Source organism: Zonotrichia leucophrys, chromosome Z (genome assembly GCF_028769735.1).
Source record: "Zonotrichia leucophrys gambelii isolate GWCS_2022_RI chromosome Z, RI_Zleu_2.0, whole genome shotgun sequence".
NCBI lineage: Eukaryota > Metazoa > Chordata > Aves > Passeriformes > Passerellidae > Zonotrichia > Zonotrichia leucophrys.
The window spans coordinates 39,908,508-39,929,163 of NC_088200.1; the positions used below are offsets into that span (position 1 = coordinate 39,908,508).

At 34.0% G+C, this 20,656-nt stretch overlaps 1 protein-coding gene across 3 annotated transcripts in view; it reads left to right on the forward strand.

Moving 5' to 3' along the window:
- Positions 1-20,656, forward strand: part of KDM4C (lysine demethylase 4C) — a 243,700-nt gene that overhangs the window by 12,254 nt on the left and 210,790 nt on the right. For all 3 annotated transcript variants that reach the window (XM_064736290.1, XM_064736292.1, XM_064736291.1), the window contains exons 3-5: positions 4,991-5,166; positions 7,837-7,951; positions 15,407-15,600. In XM_064736290.1, the coding sequence (XP_064592360.1) occupies positions 4,991-5,166; positions 7,837-7,951; positions 15,407-15,600 (485 nt within the window). The remainder of the gene's footprint in view (positions 1-4,990; positions 5,167-7,836; positions 7,952-15,406; positions 15,601-20,656) is intronic.

Consider the following 20,656-nt stretch of genomic DNA (forward strand, 5'->3'; position numbering starts at 1 on the left):
TGTGAAACAAAGCAAAACTGAACTCCTCACTCTTTGAAAACCTTGTAGGTTGTTTTTTTTTTTAATTTCAGCTGATAGAGTACATAGGTTATATTCTCAAAATTTTCTCTGCCAAAAGAAGTAGAAATGTGATAAGTAGGCAACAGTGGAAGGCATGTGCTGAATTTTTCCTATGTTCAGCTGTGTTCTGGAACTTGTTTGTTTATATGGGATGATGCATTGCAGTCCTTTAATCTTGAGTAGTGACTTTCGTTGTAGTGGTACCTTCTGCTTGGTTGAACAGCAGTTAAAGCATCTCTTGCTGTTTTCAGTTGGTCAGGTACTCTCAACAAATTACTAGGTTATCTTGAGAATTTTATATTCTTTTTTTCACCATATTTTGAAAATATCTCAAAAATTTATAAATGAAAGTTAACCAACTAAGTATTTTTAAAACAAATCTTATCAAGTGAATAATTAATGCTGCAAAAGTTTAAGGGACATTTTCTAAGTTTTTGGTATTAACTTTAAAATAACAGGAAAAAAATCAGTTTTGATAGTAATAGAAAATTGACTTACAGGGAACCTTGTTTTTTTTTAAGTCCAGGGTGTACAGTCTCAGGTATGAATGCAAGAAAAGTAATGACTACCAGAAGTATTATATGTTTTTGCAGAAACAGTAATTTAAGCTCTAAACAGAGAGCACAATCAGGGTAGGCATACCCAACACTTTAGGTTAAATGTGAATGTGTAAAGGGAGAAAATCTGTTACCTGTGTAGAAGAGCATGTGTGTAAATGGGGATGAAGTGACTATAAGACTTGCAAATATTGAAGGAAGGAGTATAGGAAATAAAATATTAAAAAAACCTGCAACCACCATTGAAGTTCCTAATACTATGTCTGAAACAAGTAATTAAGGTACCAGACAAATAATATCAAACCATTGCCAAAGCAGATAATGTACTGTGGCATCCCTTGAGCAAATTGGCAAAAAAATTGCCATTAGACTTTTGAAAGTCTGAAATGAGCATAGGGAACAGAAAATCTATTTTAGTCTTACTGTTACAGAGGATTCTATACTTAAAAAGGAAGACAAAGGCTGAAAACAGTAGGACAAATGACAAACAAGGGGCACTGATAGATTAATTGTCTTTAGCAGAGAATGCAGTGTTTAGAAAACTCAAACTGCATTGATAAAGAGCAAAAGAGTTAAATTGATTTGCAGTCACACCGGCAAGTAGAGAATTTCAGAACACTATGCTGAAAATTGATACTGGCAAGTGCAAGAAAAACGACTTACAAATGAGTTGGGGAGTAATAGTTACATAGGAGTAGTAGCCAGTGCCATTCAGAATCAGATCTATGGGAGATTACCAGTATATGAAAGAGGATTTAACAGAAATGTATGTGTTGATAGCACTCTGCTATCGGTACTGACGTGCAGTCTTCATGCAGGAGACTGACTGGTATAATAACACATCCCTATATAAAACTGTATGTTTATTGCTCTAAATGATACTACACTATCCTAATATGCTTAATATAGTATAGTATGCTTAGTATAGTGTAGTGAGCATACTTAGTATGCTTAGTAATATGCTTAGTAGTGTAGTATGCTTAGCATCTTTGATAAATAAATAAATATGTAAATGGAAAAGTCTTGCCTTAGGTTTTTCCTTTTTCATATTTGAGCATTCAACAATGTGATTGATGAATTTGATCTAGGTTGCTCCCACTGAATAAATCTAACTTGCTTGACTTAGAAGTCGCTATTTTTACTAAAGGAAATATCAAGAGTCTTCAGTGGGACAGGTCAGTGGTAAAACCACAGAGACCTAGTCATTATTTCCAGCTGTTATACTGGCTAGCTGTGTGTTGCTTTGAAAATGATATATTAGCATCTTCAGTCTTTGTCCTTGTCTTCCCTAGAAAATGCAAATTCTTTGGGGCAGAAAGTTTATTTTTATCTTCTTTTAAAACTTTTTTTTGTGTATCAATCCCGCCATAATTCTCTTCTCTAACCAGCACTCCAATTATAACAGTAATAAACATACTCCAGTTAGCTGGAAGGGATATTTTGAACCCGTATTCATAAAAATGTTTTTATTGCTTAAAGTGCATTGACCTTGAACTAAATAAGATAATGCAAATTTTGCTTTTCAGTATTCATGTATTCGAGCCAAACCTCTGACTTCATGCTTAATAATCATGAAAATGGAAATCTCTATGCACATATTTGATTTCCATGCATATTTTTTGAATGCATGACTTCTCTGCTTCCAAACTAACATTTCATATTTTGTTAATGTGAGTATAATTTAAATGTTCTGTGAAAGAAATAAGTAGGAATCTCAAGATGATTGGATTATTCTTTTTCTCTAAAAGCAAACAACGCTGAAACTTGCTAAATAGTTTTTGTACAGCAGAAGTCCTGTGGACGCTGAGAAGGAAAAGAGGGAGTTGCATTTGTGTGAAAACTAGATAAAAACACCTGTTTATGTGTAAAATAAAAACATTAGCTATGGAAGTATGTTAGTATTAGATAAATTTCCTTTGGCTTGATGTTTGTCTTTCGCTGTGTGCTTTTAGCCCTGATGGTCTTGACTGGATTTCTTATGATTGTTTGAATACATTAACATTAAAATATGCCTATTTGTGATTGTTTTCCAAAGCTAGCAAATGATCTTAGGATCTATCTGTTTTAGAATTTTGTAACTTTCGTGGAGAGATGAAATAGTGAAATTTCTAATGGACTCGTATAGATGGAATCCTAAAATGTTTGTAAGAAACCAGTCTAGCTGTGTAGCTTAAGGACTGCCTCATTGTGATCCCTTTATTAGAGAGATACCTCTGCCTGAATTGAGGTGCAAACAAGAGCATATGCTGAAGTCAGAAATATGGATTTTGTTTAACAGTAAATATGAGAGAGAGATAGAAAGAAATAGAAAAGGAGGGGAGAGAAAAGGGGGAGAGAAAGAGAGTGACAGAGAGACAGGTTAAGTAGAAATATCACTACTGTGGTTTCCATCTTCACCACCTTATTCTGGTCTTCTTGGTGGTGAGGGTTGCTCAAAAACCACAGAATTCAGTAGGTTAATATACATTTGGACCAGGTGTGAATGCCTAGGTAGCTGACCTCAGTGGTGGGGGTGAATTTGATACTGTCTCTTGCAACAGACTCTGGATCTGTTGCATCCCTTTCCCTCAGGGAGGACTCTGGGAGTGCTTCGGGGTTTTTGCTGGGTTATGACACCTCCTCAGCTGCCTCTCACATGAATGCCCTGTGGATATGGCCATCCGGGGGGGGGGGGGATTTGCAACTGAGCTAGTTGAGTGTAAGGGAGAATGGGTGTTCACTCACCATTCTCATGCCACTCATGCCCAGAGGTTATGCTACACCCCCAAAACTTCTCCTCTCCACGCCGGAGTGTGAGCAAACCTGGCCTCAGCAGATAGGCCTGTGGGCTACGGTGTCCCCCACCCAAAACCTAACCAGAGCTGATTTTCAGGGCAGCTGCTGGGTTTGGCTTTCTTGTGGATGCCTTCTTCTCCCTCTGCCTTGCTTACTTCTCCCTAGAACAGAGATAATTGAACAATCATGTCAGATGAAGTATAGTATCTTATCTTTCTTTAGGTGCTTAAACTCACAGTCCAAGTTTCCAGGCATATTCAGGGAAGGGTGGGTTCAAGTGGGCACAGTTTCTTTATACAATTTTACCATAGTGGGGAAGAAGTCCTTGAGAACAATGTTTAAGCCTTTAACCTTAAAATTTCAATCTCTCACACCTACCTCTAAATTTTGAAATAATTATTCAAATAATATCATTCACTTGTTGCATGTTTATAAGAGCTGTTCTACTTTGTTGTAAGATACTTTAAAAGTTTCCAAGCCACCATTCATGGAAATTTGATTTGAACTTAGTAGAAGAATGAAAGTAATGAGTGGATCAAAAAACATGTCATTAAGCCTTTGGGCAAGTAGAAGTTCAAAAATGAAACCAAGTCAAAAAATTTCTATATAAAATTTTTTTGTTGCTCTATTTTAGAAGTCATGCATCTAGAGTTATTTATTTTCTGCTGAAATAATATGTGCAAGAAATGTTCAAAATTACTCAGCCTGTTAAAGAATACTGGTATGACTACAGGCTTCTTTGAAATTCTTAATAATTTCTTCTGCTAACACTTCAGAATCTGCTGAGGAGTTTTCATAGACTGTGGGTAGTTCTGTGGTGTTTGAAATAAATGCATTAACTTTACAGCTGGTTAATCTGCACATAGCTTTAATCTTCAATTATGAGGATTAAATAATGTAATTATAAAACTAATGTATTTAAATTAGTGCACATGCTTACTGTAATAGAGCTGTACCCTGTAGTTTTGTGGGGAGTAAATTGAACAGATTTGGAAATATAAAACAGCTCTATTTTTCCATTCTTCATTAAAAAAATAAGAGTTATAAATACTGTTTATACCAAATAATGTTTAGACAGTGGGCTGACAGGTTTTTTAGGAACTTTTATTTTAATTGAGGACAAAAATTTTATATCTTTGGATCTTTAGGTATGGAAAAGACATCTAAGATCCTTGACCCCAACTTTTTACTGCATGTTCACCTCTAAACTATATCTCCAAATGCAACATCCATACATTTTTTTAACACTAAATGTATATGATGTTATGGATTGCAAAGTATTTGTCAGGTATAAGGCTTTCTGATTGGAAAAAATATATCAACTCTGTTATTATAAATGTGTATTTTTGCACAATTGCCTAAGAATTGCTGTAGATTGGTGAGTTGCTGCCTGTGCATTGAGGTGATACTGGGCATGTTCTGAATGGGTTTTTACAGTGTTTAGGCGTACTTACAGTATCAGTTAATGTGAGACAGCTGGTACGCAAATGTTCCTTTGATCATGTGGGCATATTCAACTGTTTCTTCAATTTTTTTTCCAGGATGCTTTGAATTGTTATTGCAACTGTGCCATTCTGTTTTGTTTCTTGTATGTAAAGGTTATCCCACCAAAGGAATGGAAGCCGAGAAAGCATTATGATGATATTGAAGATTTGGTGATTCCTGCTCCAATTCAACAGATGGTCACTGGCCAGTCTGGACTTTTCACACAATACAATATTCAGAAAAAGCCCATGACAGTGAAGGAGTTCAGGGATTTAGCCAACAGTGACAAGTAGGTACTCTTGCTTATTAAGACTAATATTTATCTTCACGTGTTGTGGTTTCTTTGAATTGTGCAAGGCTGCTGGTGATTTCTTTCACTTTTTTCCCTGTCTCTCAAGGTATGGAAGGGTATCACAGCGTAAGTATTGCTTGTGTTTGTTGTTGAAAGCATCTGATGCCATGGCAGCAAGAAAGCATCTGAAAAACCTGAGATGTAATGCTTTCTGTCTACCTTTTTTCCTTTGTCTTCCAGAAGATATAGAAAATAGTGAAGATGATACAGATGTGTATCTGAGTTTTAATTTAATTACACCTATTAATGTTTAATTCCTAGATACTAGAATGGCCTATCACCATGTAATTCTGAAAACTCCAATATCTTTTATAACCAATCCAGAAGCTTTTGCATTAATCTAAGACAACTCAGTGGTACCTAGTGAATGTCAGTGTTATTGTTATGGCAAGATGAATATTATGGAAAGGGGAAAAAAAGTTTGTGAAGGGCTGGGCACTGTTCTGCAATGTTTCAAATTGTTGAGCATTCCAAGAAGAGGGAATTGACAGAAGGAATTCTTGCCTGTCATTTTGGCCACAGAACAAGAATATATTTTACTTGACTATCTCCTCAAAACTGAGGGGAAGTGGTTTCTGGAATATGAGTCAAATGATCTTAGAAAGAAAAGACAGTTGAATGAGAAAGGTAATACTGCCTTAGTTTGAAGGCAAGTTTCTACTATAGGTTAATTAAGAAATTAGGTATAAGTATAGAAGATGTTATCAAGATCAAGAAAAACTAGGACATCTAAAGCTTTTAAGGAGGCTGCTTACTGAATGTTCCATGGGAACCTCTTTTGTAGTTCTTGAAATTATTTGTTGAATAAATATTAGAGATGAGAGTAAATCATATGACCAAATGGTATTTGATGTGATTTTCAATAATACTTTTTCATAGATGTTAAAGTTTACATTTTATTAACTCCTAATAAGTTCAGGTACACTAATTTCTTAAAATAATTGATTAATGTAGAAATGCCGGGAAGTTTTTCATATGTATCATAGTGTTTGTTAAGTTTATTATATTCATAATGGAATATATTTTGGAAACGTGTCTGATTTCAATTTTTATGGTTTTTACTGAAATCAGATGGCAAGTTAATTTTGCATGCAAATGTAGAACAGTTGGGAGGACTTCCTGTCTATTACTAGTAGTAGGTCTTTATAAATATTTGTCACTGCTCTTGAGAAAATGTGTCACATAACATTCTATGACACTCTTACAGTAGTCGATATTTCTTGAACTGTCAAGTAGCTGAGAGCCTCTGTAGTCCCATAAAAATAATTTTGTTCCTTAAAGTAGATGACTTCTCTGTTAAAGACACTTTTCTTGAGCATTAGCATGTAACCTATTTCCTTTGGGTAAGAGAGAAGGGCCATGAGCATCTAAATTAAATCACAGTTGCCTTTAAAAGGATCAAGTGTACTCAGTCTAATGTATTTAATCTTTTATTTGTTTAGACATTTGCAGCTCTCCATTGAACCAAAATGCTTCTCTACTTGACCCCTAGGAAACAGGAACATATCTGCATTCTGTAATCAAGGAGTTAATGTGTGTGTATTACTCAGAGCCCAACAGAAATACAATCTGATTTCTGGAGCTATCATTAGAAATAATAAAACAATTCTGTTGCTGAGAATGCTTTGGTTAAGATGTGTTTAGCTTTGTTTTTTTCTTTTTTTTTTGGTCTCTGTTCAGAGTTATTACATGATGTAAATGTACTTGGTCTCAGTGTTGTATGTTTGGATTTTCTTTCCAGTTGTTCAGTGTAACATACTGGCAATTCTACAATGAAACTGTAGTTTTAGAGTTGCAGTAATGGGGGGAGTATGTTTTCTTTTCTGAAGACTTATATATGGAAATACAGAGATCTGACAAAGGATCCTGAGGCACAGCTGTTGATAGATGTTTCTGTTGGAAGTGTGTTGTTGTTCGCACAAGATTTTGAAAGGCTACATGAGTAACCTTTCAAAAGTATTTACATAATTATATTTAAGCATGCAAGTGTGTGTTATGTATCTTGTGCTGCTATAAATGAGTGAAAAGTCCTCTTAAATATTTCTTTTCTCTGTATTGTAGAAGTTTCTGGTATCAGCTGTTTGAAACACAGCTTTTCTTGAAAGGGTTTTCTGGGGCAGGAAGAAGAAAGTGTTGGTTTTGCCTGTGATGGCTGCATGGCTGAGTTAGTTTACATTGTTCTGAGACAAGATTGTACAGGACCTATATCTGAGTTTTTGCAGAGCTGGTAGTGAGGTAGGAAAAAAATAAATACTTGTTAATTGTGTTTTGCATATGTGTCTTTTTTTACAGAAGAGAAATAAAAGGGAGGAGCTCAGGCTAAGGATGGTTGGTAAATGGGCTGATTTGCTGCTGGAGACTGAAGCAAATATTGTGTGGGTTGGTGGATGAGTTTAGTTACTGTAGCTGTCAGGTAGGAGGTTTCCATGATATGGTTAACCATGAAACTAAGAAGTCAGGACAACTGGTAATTCTTCCATTTCAGAGTATTTGAAATAAAGTGACTTCATCTAGAAGGTTCATAGCATAGTCTGTTGTCCATGGCATAGAAGCATAGTCCATTATTGAAAGATGGTGATGAACCTTTGCCTAACTCTTTCTCTGCAGATACCGCACTCCAAGATATGTAGACTATGAAGATCTGGAGCGTAAATACTGGAAGAACTTGACTTTTGTGGCACCTATTTATGGAGCAGATATCAATGGGAGCATTTATGATGAAGTATGCATAGTTTTTTATGAAGTTTATCCCTTCCAGCCCTCTTTCAAAGGTTACTCTACTTAGAAGATACACTCTTGCTTTGTGACTGAGAATCTGTCTTTTGAAATCTTTGTGTTATTCCTTAAAGCCTCCAAGATTGAAATTACCTCTACATCTGCAAGAGTCAGACAGTTCTGTCCTTAGACAGTAGAATATTGCTGCTCTTCCTGATCATGACTCTTCCCTTTCTTCACTTCAAACTCTCCAGAACTTTGAGATATCTTCCTAATTATTTGTTTATTAATGTTGTAATATGTATGTTTCCTGTGTGTATCTGTGGACACTTAGAGATATTTTAACAAAGTTTTATTTTAAAATTTAAAGATGGAATCTTTTATATCTCTTTACTGAGGAATATTGGTAGCTGTACTTCATGCTTGGAATGTCTGCAGTTTCCTGGAAATGTACTAACTCATATTGTTTACCTCTCAATTAGAAATTAATTTTTCTGGTAACTTGTCAAGATCTCCATGGATGATAAAAGGACTTTTAAAACAGATCTCATTGTCCAAAGTATTAAAGATATCCATTGATATAAATTAGGCTATGTAAATAAGACAGGAACTAGATTTCTAAAGCATTATTTAAGTAATGAGACTAGGAGAAGATATATTAGCATTTCAGAAAATATTTGAGGATTTAAGAAATACAGGGCAAACATATATTAAAAGAAAGTACCATATGTGAAGTTCTTGGGTTATTTCATGTTCTATGTATCTGCCTTTTCCAATCATTAGGAAAAAAAAGTATGATTTTGCTGTGGCAGATGGTCTGGGGCTCTCCTGGTGTTTCACAGTTCTTCACAGAAGACAAATTGAAGACTGTCCAGAGATAAATACAGTCAGCCAATATGGCTGAAGGCAGTTCAGTTCTTGCACTGAGTTATGTGATCTTTGAAAGACAGCTAAGAATGTCCAATGGTATGTTGTTTAGAGAAGGCAAATTCAAATTCCCTTGTGTGTCCACATAGCTGCTTTAAGAAATCGTTTAGAAAATAATTGAAGATTCTAATTCGTAATGTTTCTGTGGAGAGACATTCCAGATGGCTGTTGCTTTGTGAAGATCAACACAAGACACAGAAAAAATGTTTCAAGAAATAGAAGCTTGCCCTTTTTCTTCTCTGATCTTTGTGTCTTTTTTGTTGGTAGATAATGCCTTATGGTATAACTTTTTACAAAGGTATGCTTTTTTTGGATTGTGGTTTTTTTTTTTTGTCTTGAGTACCTCAGTTTACTCTTGCCTGAACAACATTTCCCATGAAAAGAGAATGAATGCAGTAATACCCAATTTGAAAGTGCTGATTGGTCAAAGAGAAGGTCAGAGATCTCCTTCTTACAGAATTACACTCTTGGAAAGATGAGGAAGGGAGGTCAAATCAAAGAGGAAAGTGAGAAAAGCAGCATTCAGGGATCCTAACTCAGATGTTAAGTGCATAGGAGAAGGAAACAAAGCACTAAAGGTTGCAGTGAGTGGGGAAGAAAGCAATAAAAGGTAGAATAGAGAAACTTTGATGCCTTTAATAAAATGGGTATAATTTAAAAGTAAATAATAAAGGAGAAATGTTAGTGAAAGGAGTTGACATTAAGGAATCTGACAGATTGAGCACTTAATGTGACAGTCAAGTGTTGGTGTACAACCCACTTGGTGTTTAGAGGACAAGAAGGAATATACTCTGGTACCAAAGTGTCAGTGAGAAAGTTACGGTGCCACTGATCAATATGTTGTCTCTCAGAATAATTTTACTGCAGTTAGTTTTTGGCCAGCAGATGGTGTTCTTGCACAACTAATATTTTTCTTGTCATAGTGCTTGAAGATAGTCTTAAGAAGGATCTTTTCTATTTTGTTTGAAATTTGAGATTGTTCTCATGTCTTCATTCCGTTTCCTTCAGGATTGTGTTTATTTGGGAAAAGGAGATGAACACAGCTCATTGACCTTTTGGGCAGCATTCAGGAGAAAGCGTATGGTGAGATTAGTTTGTCATGGCAGCTTATTTGCAAGAAACAAAACAAATGCATACTTTTTACAAAATACATATTGTAGAAAATAGTGTGTTACAGATGTTACACTTAAGGTAAATATCTGGCAGAATTCCAGGTAAAATCTACTAGGAACCTAAGGAAAATGTGACACCTATGCGTATGTGAGCCGTCAAAATTAGTGAGAAATACTGCTGTGCTCTGTAAATCAGTTTAACAGTTCACCGATTATATTTTCTTTTCCACTTGGTGACAATCAATTTTTTATTGAGGCATTTGTATTTGAAGCATGATGGAACCTTGATTTTTGCTATTTAGATAATTTAAGAAGCATTACTGTAGTTTGTGAAAGCCAGCACCTTGTTGGCATTGTGCCAGAGAAATTATAGCTTTTGTAGCATTTGCTTTTTTAGACCACAGGATGATAAGTTCTGAGGGACTTGGAAGATGGGGCAAAATTTTCTAAAGACTGTGTTACATGAAACAGAAAAAGACCCCACCAAAAAAGCCCAAAAGACCCCCAAAAATCCAAACCAAAGTGAAAACAAAGAAATAAAGAAACAAAGCTATAAGTGCATGCTTTGAAGTTTTAACAGCTGCCATCAATGGCTCATTTTTATCCCTGTAGTATGGGATTATTCCAGAATATGTTTAAAATGTCTGAATTATTATTTGGTGGCTTTGTACTCAGATTAAGTCTTTACGAATATGGAAATAATCTATGAAAACAAGTGTTCTTTGCACTCTATAGAGCTTATAGAAAATAAATTCTATCATTTGAGAAGATTGAAGATTTGCTGGAAATACTATTCTGTTATTTGCATTCTAATTGCTGTTACATTTAATGGTACTTTGTAGGAGAGTGTCTGTGTTGGTAACTCTAGAAAAGACATGATCCCTATGTGGACTTAGCTAGAGGGGAGCGGTGGAAATCTTGGTTTCAAATGTAGTTCCAAAGAAAAGTGGCCAATTTAAAGTTTATAGTGAGTCATAAAACATGCCTGACTTCAGTGCTGACAATGGCATCTGCTGTTCTGCAGAGAAAAACCATGTTTGGAAGAAGCATGTATAAATACTGTTTTGTGTCTCTCTCACCACTCTCTTCAGCTGCTGTCTGAAAGACACACTTTACTTTCATTTTTCTCCTCTTAGTTTTATTTCTCCTAACAGGACAATTCCTAATTTCTACCTTGACCCATGTATAAGGTGGGGGTATCATATGTATGAGTGCACCCTCAGTCAATTTCCAGAGGATGCCAAATTGGGTGGGATGTCGCTCTGTTGGAGGGCAGGAAGGCTCTGCAGGGGAATCTAGATAGGACGGATCTGTTGGCTAGGGACATCTGCATGAGGCTTAGCAGGGCCCCTTTGTCAGCATCCCTGAGCGTATAAAAGACCTGTGGGTATGGCGCTTGCGAACATGGTTTAGCCTTGGCAGAGCCAAGTTAATGGTGGTTTTGGATGATATTAAAGGTCTTTTCCAACCTAAATTATTATTTTCCTTCTATTTATTATGTCCTTTTCTGTGATCTACTCGTCATTGAGATCAATGTGAGCAGTAATTTAGGTTCTAGTGTGATTTCCAAAGAATCTACCTGCCCGCCCTTCAAAAGGGGGCTTAAAAAGTAATGACTAAGAAATGCTGAGAAGTAAAAACAATCTAATGAGGGAGATTGTTAGTATTTCCCAGTCTGTGTGTTTATGATGTAGAGATTTTGTTTGTAGCATTTTTCTTCCTCTTTTTTAATGACTTCCAAGGCACAGTAAAAGCCTGGCACTAGCTTTATTGTATTCATTGATATGAGTGAATGGTTATGTGGAGAGAGGAGTGGGTTACCAAGCACAAATTTTTCTCAAATGTTTGTTTTGTTCCTTTCACTCTGTCTCTTACTCCTCTTTAGTTTGGGGTTTTTTACAATTAGCAATAAGGGCTCTTCAGTCTTAGTTGTGCGACTGATACCTTGTTCACCAGATTAATATTGAGATGAATCTGTGAGATAATCAAAGGAAAAATTAAATACTGAAAAAGGACTGTGTGTAATAATGTATGCATACAGAAATCATGTTCATGATAGTGTTGACTGGTTTAAGTAAAGTGAAAAGACTAGCACTGTGTCACTTTTATAAGTACTTAAGAATTAATAAAACTTTGCATTTGAAGCTTTTTTTATTCTTATTTGCAAAGAGGTTAGAACTTTCAACTGTGAATTTCACTTTCTACTAATGTGCTGAGATAAACATCATGTTTTGTGTTTTTGGGAAAACGATGGGTCAACTCCTTCCAAAGTGTGCAGGTGTTCAGATAAGAAATGCTTGTCAAGTGTCTCACTTTGTCTCCACATTGCATTAAAAGCAGATGCAAAGGCTGTTAAAGAGTAATAAAAACTCTTTATAGTAATTTACAGTAAGTTTGAATCAGCTTCAAAATGAATGAACATTGGAATAGTAGTCTTCTATATAAATACTATGTACCTTATAATATTTCTTTAAGGAAGTACAAGGTAAGTGTAAAATGTGTAGCAATGACTGTAATTGGTAAGGTGTTTCAAGCCTGTTTGTTATCTTATAGAAGGAAAACTGCTAAAAAATAAAATTTTTCTAGGTATTCGATTGTGTGGTACAGTTGTCACTGATGACAGGTATTCTTTAAAGAATTTACCATCAGAAATGTGGATAAATTAGAAATAGTATCTTGACATATTCCTTTGAAATTATTACAATATTCTGGTAGTACTATGATATTCTGAGGAGAATAAATATTTTGTATTTTCATAATATTGAATACAATGTCTACATGTATTTGTAAGAAACTACCAGATGTATGTCATGGTCAAATAATATATGTACTGCTGTTCCAACAATTGTTATTAAATATAGCATAACCTGCAAAAATATACTTAAAATTTGAGAAGTATGGCTATGTATTGACCTATTAAAAAAAACTTTTACAGCTGGGATCTTTTTAGTGTACATTGCAATTGCTACATCTAAAACTGGTTATACAACTACTGTAAAAATAAGAATCAGTGTTTTATGTTAAAATCATATAAGCATTTTACTTAATGTTTTTGAATATTAAAAAAATATCTGTGAGGTAATGTAACATCTTTAATAATAATTTGTAATAATTACTTATAACAGTCTGGGCCTAAATATGAAACTGATTTAATGTTTTAAGTCTAAGGAATGTAGGAGGAGTTGAAATTAATCAGTGTGATTTTAGTGTTTTGGCCAGTTTCAGTGAACGTTTTCTTTCAGGCTAAGAATACTTGTCCAAATAGTCTTTAGGAAAAGGAAGTAGCTCATCTGTCTTGAGTGTAGAAGTTGTTACTGTTTGTTCAGTATTTGAAGCAAGTTATTTGTTCTAGGATTGATCTCCATGATAGGAATTGCTTTTGTTTGAGGGTAGATCCACAGCAGGTTGCTTGTGACTAGTTGTGATATGATTTGACATAGTGTGCAAGGATGAGATGTATTGTTTAAAAAAAAATTCTCTTAGCTATTACTTAATTCTTAGTAGAAAATAAGATTTCAAGATGTTAGGGTTACTAGGAGCTTACATGGGTGAAATGTTGCGATGGGACGAATAATGGGTAAAAAAACCCATGGAATACTGTTAAATAGAAAGATAACACATCTTCTGTCTGAAGAAATCTTCAAGTGCAAGTTGCTACAGTACTTACACTGTTTAGCCACTGTTAGAGTAGCTACTTAGGTTAACAGTTGATTTTTCCAAGTATTTCTTGTTTTCTTCTAATCCTATATGTATTTGTGGTTAAATCATTGCTCTTTGCTGTATTAATATGTTTCTCCAAATAAACTGCAAAATTGTAAACAGGGACAAATTTCCTCTGGTTAAAAAAAAAAATTTTAAAAATTAATTTGAGGACTTATTACTTAAAAATTATTACTTCAATTTTTTTATTTTACAGCTGTATTAACTTGCTGCTGCCAGTTTTTATATTTGAAAGGTGCAGATTTTACAAGTGTCTACTCTTTTCAGTTCAGATTGGTGTTTTTTCTTTTATTAGGATATAAATTTGGGTTTTTTCTACTTTTTAAATTTCAAGTGCCTTTTTGTTTCACAAATGCATCATGCCCAAGGCTTCCATTTTAAAAGAAGAAAAAATACTGTTTGAAATTAAATAATTCTCTAAACATTGTTACTCATTTGTAAAATTCCAAGTAATTTAGTATTTCTTAATAAATGAAATATCCAAAGCAGGTGGTTAGAGGTGCTTGTTTAGTGAGAAGTCTCAACTCATACAGAGTTTACCTTCTTGTCTATCAATTCTAACTGCTTCATAATAACATGCTTGACATAAAAATCTCAGAAAACAGTTCAAAACGGAGAATATTAAATTTTCCTGACTTCTTGCTTTAGCCCATATTGTTACTATTCCAGCTGTCCAGTTATTAAATATCATCATCTTAATCAACTGCATCAGGGCTGCAGTCTGCCATCGGTTCGTACCCCAGTGAGATTATCAGACCTGTAGATTCAGTGATTGAGCAGAACAGCTCATGCTTAAGAGTGTCCTTAGAGGCTGTCTTCCCAATAAAACTTGTCTGAATTGAGTTTTTAATAGTTTTGATTATATTTCTTGGTTTTCTGAGTGCTTGAGCACCAGCTAATGTCTTCCCTGGAGGTGCTAATAATTGCTGTTATAATGAAGTCTAATTTTTTCTCCTCAATTTTGTAGCTTTGATCTTGCTTATACTGTCTCTTACATGCTGTATTACCTGAAATTAGAATTGCAGTTTGCAGTTGAATCTGAATGCAACAAAAGCTACATGTATTGCTTTATTAATGACTTTTAATATATGAATTTTATGGGGAATAACATAGGGAAACAGCTTAAATCCCCTGAAATCAATAGATTTCTTCTGTTGTATATTTCTTATGCAGTACATCAGTATGATTAGAAATACATCTGAAGTGAAGTGATCACATTGGTTTTCAAACTTTCCAGATAAATGGTAAATTTATGCATGTAAAATAATTTTTAAATTATTTTTTCATACTATCTGGTATTACTTTGTAAGTAACAAAAAAGCATAGATAGGTCCTGTAAAACTTAGTGGCTTCCAGCTGTCAACTCATTGAAGGTTTTGTCTGCAGCTATTAGTTCTATTTTTTCTGTACGTTTCTGTACAGAAATGTAGTATGGTGTTTCAATTCATGTTAGATTTGATTTTAAATTGTGAACCAGATAGGAACTTTTTATATTCTCTTTCTGCTCTGAACATCTCAGACTTTTAACCTGATATTATACTGATTAAGGTCAAGAGAATTTTTCAAGTAATTTCAGCTGTCTTCTAAAATGCTTACAGTCTATTGAAAGGCTACATCAAGTGGATATCTTTTGACTGGGACTGTTATATGAAATTGCATTGCTTTATAAGCTTAGTAATATTTTTATTATGTATCTTTTTCAGGGTATTGAGGAATGGAATATTGCCCATCTTAATACAATATTGGATGTTGTAGGAGAAGAGTGTGGAATTTCTATTGAAGGTGTAAATACACCATATCTTTATTTTGGCATGTGGAAAACAACATTTGCATGGCACACTGAGGACATGGATCTCTACAGTATTAATTATCTCCATTTCGGGGAGCCAAAGTCATGGCAAGTTTTTGTCGGTTTTTTTTTAAGATGACTTCTGTTTATTTCAGCTGACTAAACCAAACAGATGGGTTATGGTTGATTCACAGTGGCAAGCTTTACTAATAAGCTAAGATAGTAATTCAGTGAGGGGTTTTGTAAGCTCATAATGCTGGGAAATCACACTGATATATTCTTTTATTTTAAAGGGAAAACAGATGAGTACATAAGACTTATTTGAGTTCAACAGAAAAATATTTGAAAGATACAATATGAGAAGTTTAATATGTTGGGAACCCCAAGTGTATTTGAGGAACTTCTGAAAGAGCTCTTTGAAATCAGTTTTTGCTTGTGTTGCCTTTTTGGGCTATGTACCATATTTTGTATTTAACATGTATTTAATTGCTTTTTTGAATTAGAGTCATATTCTCTACAGTTAACTCAGCTGTAGGAGATAAGATTCAGAGCTAGAGAAGTTTCCTGTATGTGAAACTTCTACTGTCCTTTCTCTGTAATCTTAGATATTTGGTTGAACAGCTTTAACAGGCAGTTTGGTTTAATACACTGTGATATACATGTATCCCAAGTATATAAGACAAATAAATTCCTTTTGTTCTTAAAATATTTTTTTTTCAGAATATCTGTGAAGAGAGTTTAGAAAGATATGCAAAAGATAAGTTATGCATAGTTCAATTATTGGAGTTTCTAGTCATCTGAACATGGACAGAAAATATATAGCTTGTAATTCCATAAAACATCACTATTTTTTTATACCCATACAAAATTCAAATACCTATAATGTATTTATTCTGTGAATGTGGTAAATTGGTCAGGTGCTCACTCTTAGATCAGTGCCTTATGTTTACCTGCTTTGCTTATGTAATGGATCTCTTGAGTTAAGGCAGAGAAGGTGAATACCACCTATTGTAGTAAAGCAGGTCCATGTCTGAAATTGATAAATTATATACTTAGGTATGTGAGGTTGCTTCTTTGAATTAAACATACAGAAAGTCTTTTAACCATATCATCAATATCTTTAAAAAAATGTGTGTAAAGGTAGGTGATTCCAGAATGTTCGAAGATGATAGGACAATTGTAAATAATATGATGATTGCATAAAGTTGTTTTCTGCTTCTGAGGAATTTAAAAAGTGCTGTTTGAAGAAAAACTCACTGCATATTGTGAAATTCCAAATAGTAGAGTACTTAAACTCTGAATTCCTTAGATACAATGGGAACAAGCTAGGAAAGCTTCTTTAATTATTTTTGAAGGAGGTGTGAGTTGATAACAGGATAAATGCTTTTCTAGTTTACCGATACTTTTTATGCTTCTAATGAACAAAATCATTAAACACCATCCTCTTCATATTTTGAAGAAATAGTGGTGGATACAAATTCATTTTCTGTACCACATAGGCCCATATTTTTAAGAAATGCAGCGTTATAAAAAAGTTGAACAAAAAACAGTTAAAGATTTATTTACACGTTACACATGTCTCTGTTACTGGAGGAATGCTGTAATTCATGCAAAGTTAGTTTATCAGTAAAATGTGTTAACATGGTATTAGTATAGTATTTTTTTCAAGAAAGTGGGATAGAAGCTGAATGATACTTATGATACTTATGAAAGATATTTTCTGCTCTTTAATTCTACTGATTTGCCAATCCTTAGTGGAGCAATATAACTTGACATACATAGTAGTAATACATATTTTTTGATTTTACTGGTTGTACATGTGGTTCTTCAAGACAGATGCACTGTTCTTTCAGAGAGCTAACATGCAATGTATTTTCTCTGAATTGTGAAAGGACAGCCATTTCCATCTGGGAGTCACAATTAGAACTTTTGGCTAGAATTTGAAGCTTTCTGCAGTGTTTGGGCATAGGCTAACTTGCATTGCATCTTGTCAACACTTTTACTTCAAGTGTTACAGAGACAAGTCTGTAGTTCTATGTTATGTATAGCAATTCCTTCATTGACTGCCTCAAGTGAAACATGGGAGGAAGTTGTGTCTGATAATTTACAAAATTAGGATTACAGCTGTTTAGGTGTTTATGTATATATTTATGTAACACATAATATGGGTAACATAATACATACATTAATTTTATAGATTTTTCTTAACTTGCTAAAGAGGCAATATCTTAAAAGAGAAGAAGGAACTTAAACTTAAAAGCCCTGAAATAGAATAATATAAGGTCAGAAGAGATTTGAGTATGGTGGGGAAATATTTACTGGAAAGAGACTTAAATTTACTTGCTATTAGGCAAGAATTTTTACTGCAGTTTTCTCTTTGCATTCTTAGGGGAAAGGTACCTTGCAAATGCTACCTCATTTTATATCTCAGTTTCTTAGAAAAAATTATTATTAGATAAAGTTATTATTAGCAACACAAACCATTGGTGTGATTGGTAGTGTGGGTTATTAATTCAGTTATCTCTTGATATTGGTGTTTTTTGTAATGGGATTTATAAACCTCTTACTAAAAATTCCTTCACTCTGGCATTTGTTGTAAAATTTTTTTTCTATTGGAATTATAGTTTCAGGGGTATAGGTCTTAAGATGATTTATTTTTGTTTTGTGTAATACTTCGAAGAATTTTGTCATGTTAAGCTGTTAAAGTGCTCTTGAAAATTAATGCTTAGCAGAGATCAGATTTTTGTTACTAGAAGAAATATTATACTATTAATATATGTACTATATCCTGGGGTAAAATATAGATAATGCTTCAATTTACATTATAAGTTTATAAATAAAAAATCTGAGTAAGACATTCCCATTTTTTGAAAACAATTCTGGGTTTATTAAGTATCTGAAAGCAAGGCTTACTCTTTGTTCTGGTTACCTGACTTGTGAAAAACAGTGTGTTGAATTTTTTTTAAGTGTTGAGATGATATAAATCTTCTTGAAGAAAAATAATAATGAATATAAGGAAGATTTTCTTAATCAGGCAGTAGGTAATTATCTTCATGGCACTGTGGGTATTTAAAATATAATAATAATAGGGCAGTTTTTTCCTATTTTATTTTAAAGAAGAAAAGATGTGTAGAGGATTAATTGTTTTACTTTAGAAAGTAGTATTTTAAAATATTGTACTCAGTTCATTCACCTTTTACATCTGATGGTGAAGGCCTGAATTATTTTCTGCACTAAGAAGTAGGTTTTTACTTCCCCTGGAAAGGGGCACAGTTAAAACTTGCAGTCTGATACGAACAATAATTTACGTATCAATTTGTATGTTTTCTGTGACATTCCATCTGGTCTTTGCTTCCTAGCTTTTCTGAAGACTAAAAATGGCAAGAGACAATACATTATGTTAAAAAAACTCTCCTGTTTGGTAATTCTTTCATAAATCACAAGATGCCTTGCAGGGTTGGTCAGTCATAAAGTAAGTAGGAATAAATGGTACAGAAAGAGGAGATAGTTCCATCTTTGTGACTATATCAAGAAAAAGAGACCAGATTGTTAAAGAGAGAATGCTTAGACAGCCAAATTTAGATGGATTAGGAGAGTGAGACTGAACCTGACAGTTTATTTAGGTTGTAAGAGGAAATAAATCTGTTGTGACAGTTAAACTAAATCAGGGATTTAGGTTCATGAGCTCTATTCAGTGGATATAGGATGGGAATGAATCTGATCTCTAGGTTGCATGAAATTTATACTTTGAGCAACCTCACTGTTACCTCTTGATTGCTGTGACTAGAATATTTTTTATGGATTTGCTGGTATAGAATGTGTATCAATACCTTTTCATCTTGCTTAATGAGGTGGAAAAATCAGGAAGGATACAGAGTTACACAGCAGGGGTTGTGGAAGTCTTTGAAACATTTTGCGTGAAGGCTTTCAGATTTTGAATCGCAATAGCAGGGGAAATAGTGATGGGGTTATGAGTATGATGGGATAAAAATGGATGGCATTCTGATACTAGTTTTCGACAAAATTATGGACAAAAAAGGGGAAGAAGGAAAAGCAGACTGATGCTAACATTGTATGATTTAAGAACAAATATGGTGATAAGGTAAATGGATTTAGAAAGTTCAGCTAGGTCCTTACAGAGCCTTCTGAGGAAGGATTAATAGAACTTTCAGTGTGATCAGCAGCTGACAAAAACTAGTCAAATTCTGGCCAGGTGATGCAAAGTTCAGCATAAGTGGAAAAGTCTTGGTACCTTTGCAGAAGTTGTGCATCCCAATGATGGTATGGACATGTTTCCTAGTTATGTTCTATGTCTAGAGAACAAAATAAACATAGAAAAACTACAGGGAAGTCAAACCTGTACGGCAGAAATGGGACTAAAGTGTAAAGCTTCCATTAGGATTAGTCACACTTCTTGCTGAAAACTGTTATAAAAATTAGAAATACTGTGAGTCACAGAGATGACTGTAATCAAATAGGGATTCTGGTTGTGAAAAGTTATCTGTAATCAAATAATATAGTGGCTTGTTAGCAGATCCGGATGAATTATCGTGCTTGAAACAGAGCAATCATTTGCTAATTTCAATGTTCTTCACAAAGTGGAAGAACTTTGGTCAGGGATTAGAAGAAAAGGAGAAGTTTTATTTGTTTATTTGTTTTGTTTTTCCCTTGTGGAAGAGGATTTTGTTTCTTAAAATATTTAGATTAAATAGGAACATTTTTAGGTGGCAACAGACTTTTGCATTTCCCATTCCAAAACAAAGAAATGTATTAACTTCCTAAATTAAGTTTCTGAAATTTAAATCTGCTCATATTTTAAAAAGTTATGTATCAGGTTTATGTATAATAAAGATTAACCACCTAAATAGATAATAAAGTAAATCAGTAGCTTATAAAAGGGATTCTGAGCTCAGTGCCTGGAGTTAGATAGCATTATTTTGATGTATTGTGAATGTTCGCAAGTTTTCTGTTGCCAGTTATAAAACCAATGAATATAGTTCATTTTGAAAAAAAATGATGATGTTTACTTACAACAACATTTTATGGGTTTGCAGCTTTTGAATTTTAAAAATACCAATCTGCAGGAAAAATCATCAGCTGTTTTTACCTTGTCAATCTATATCATGGGATTTAGAGAAGTAGCTTCGTTTAGTATTAAGCATAG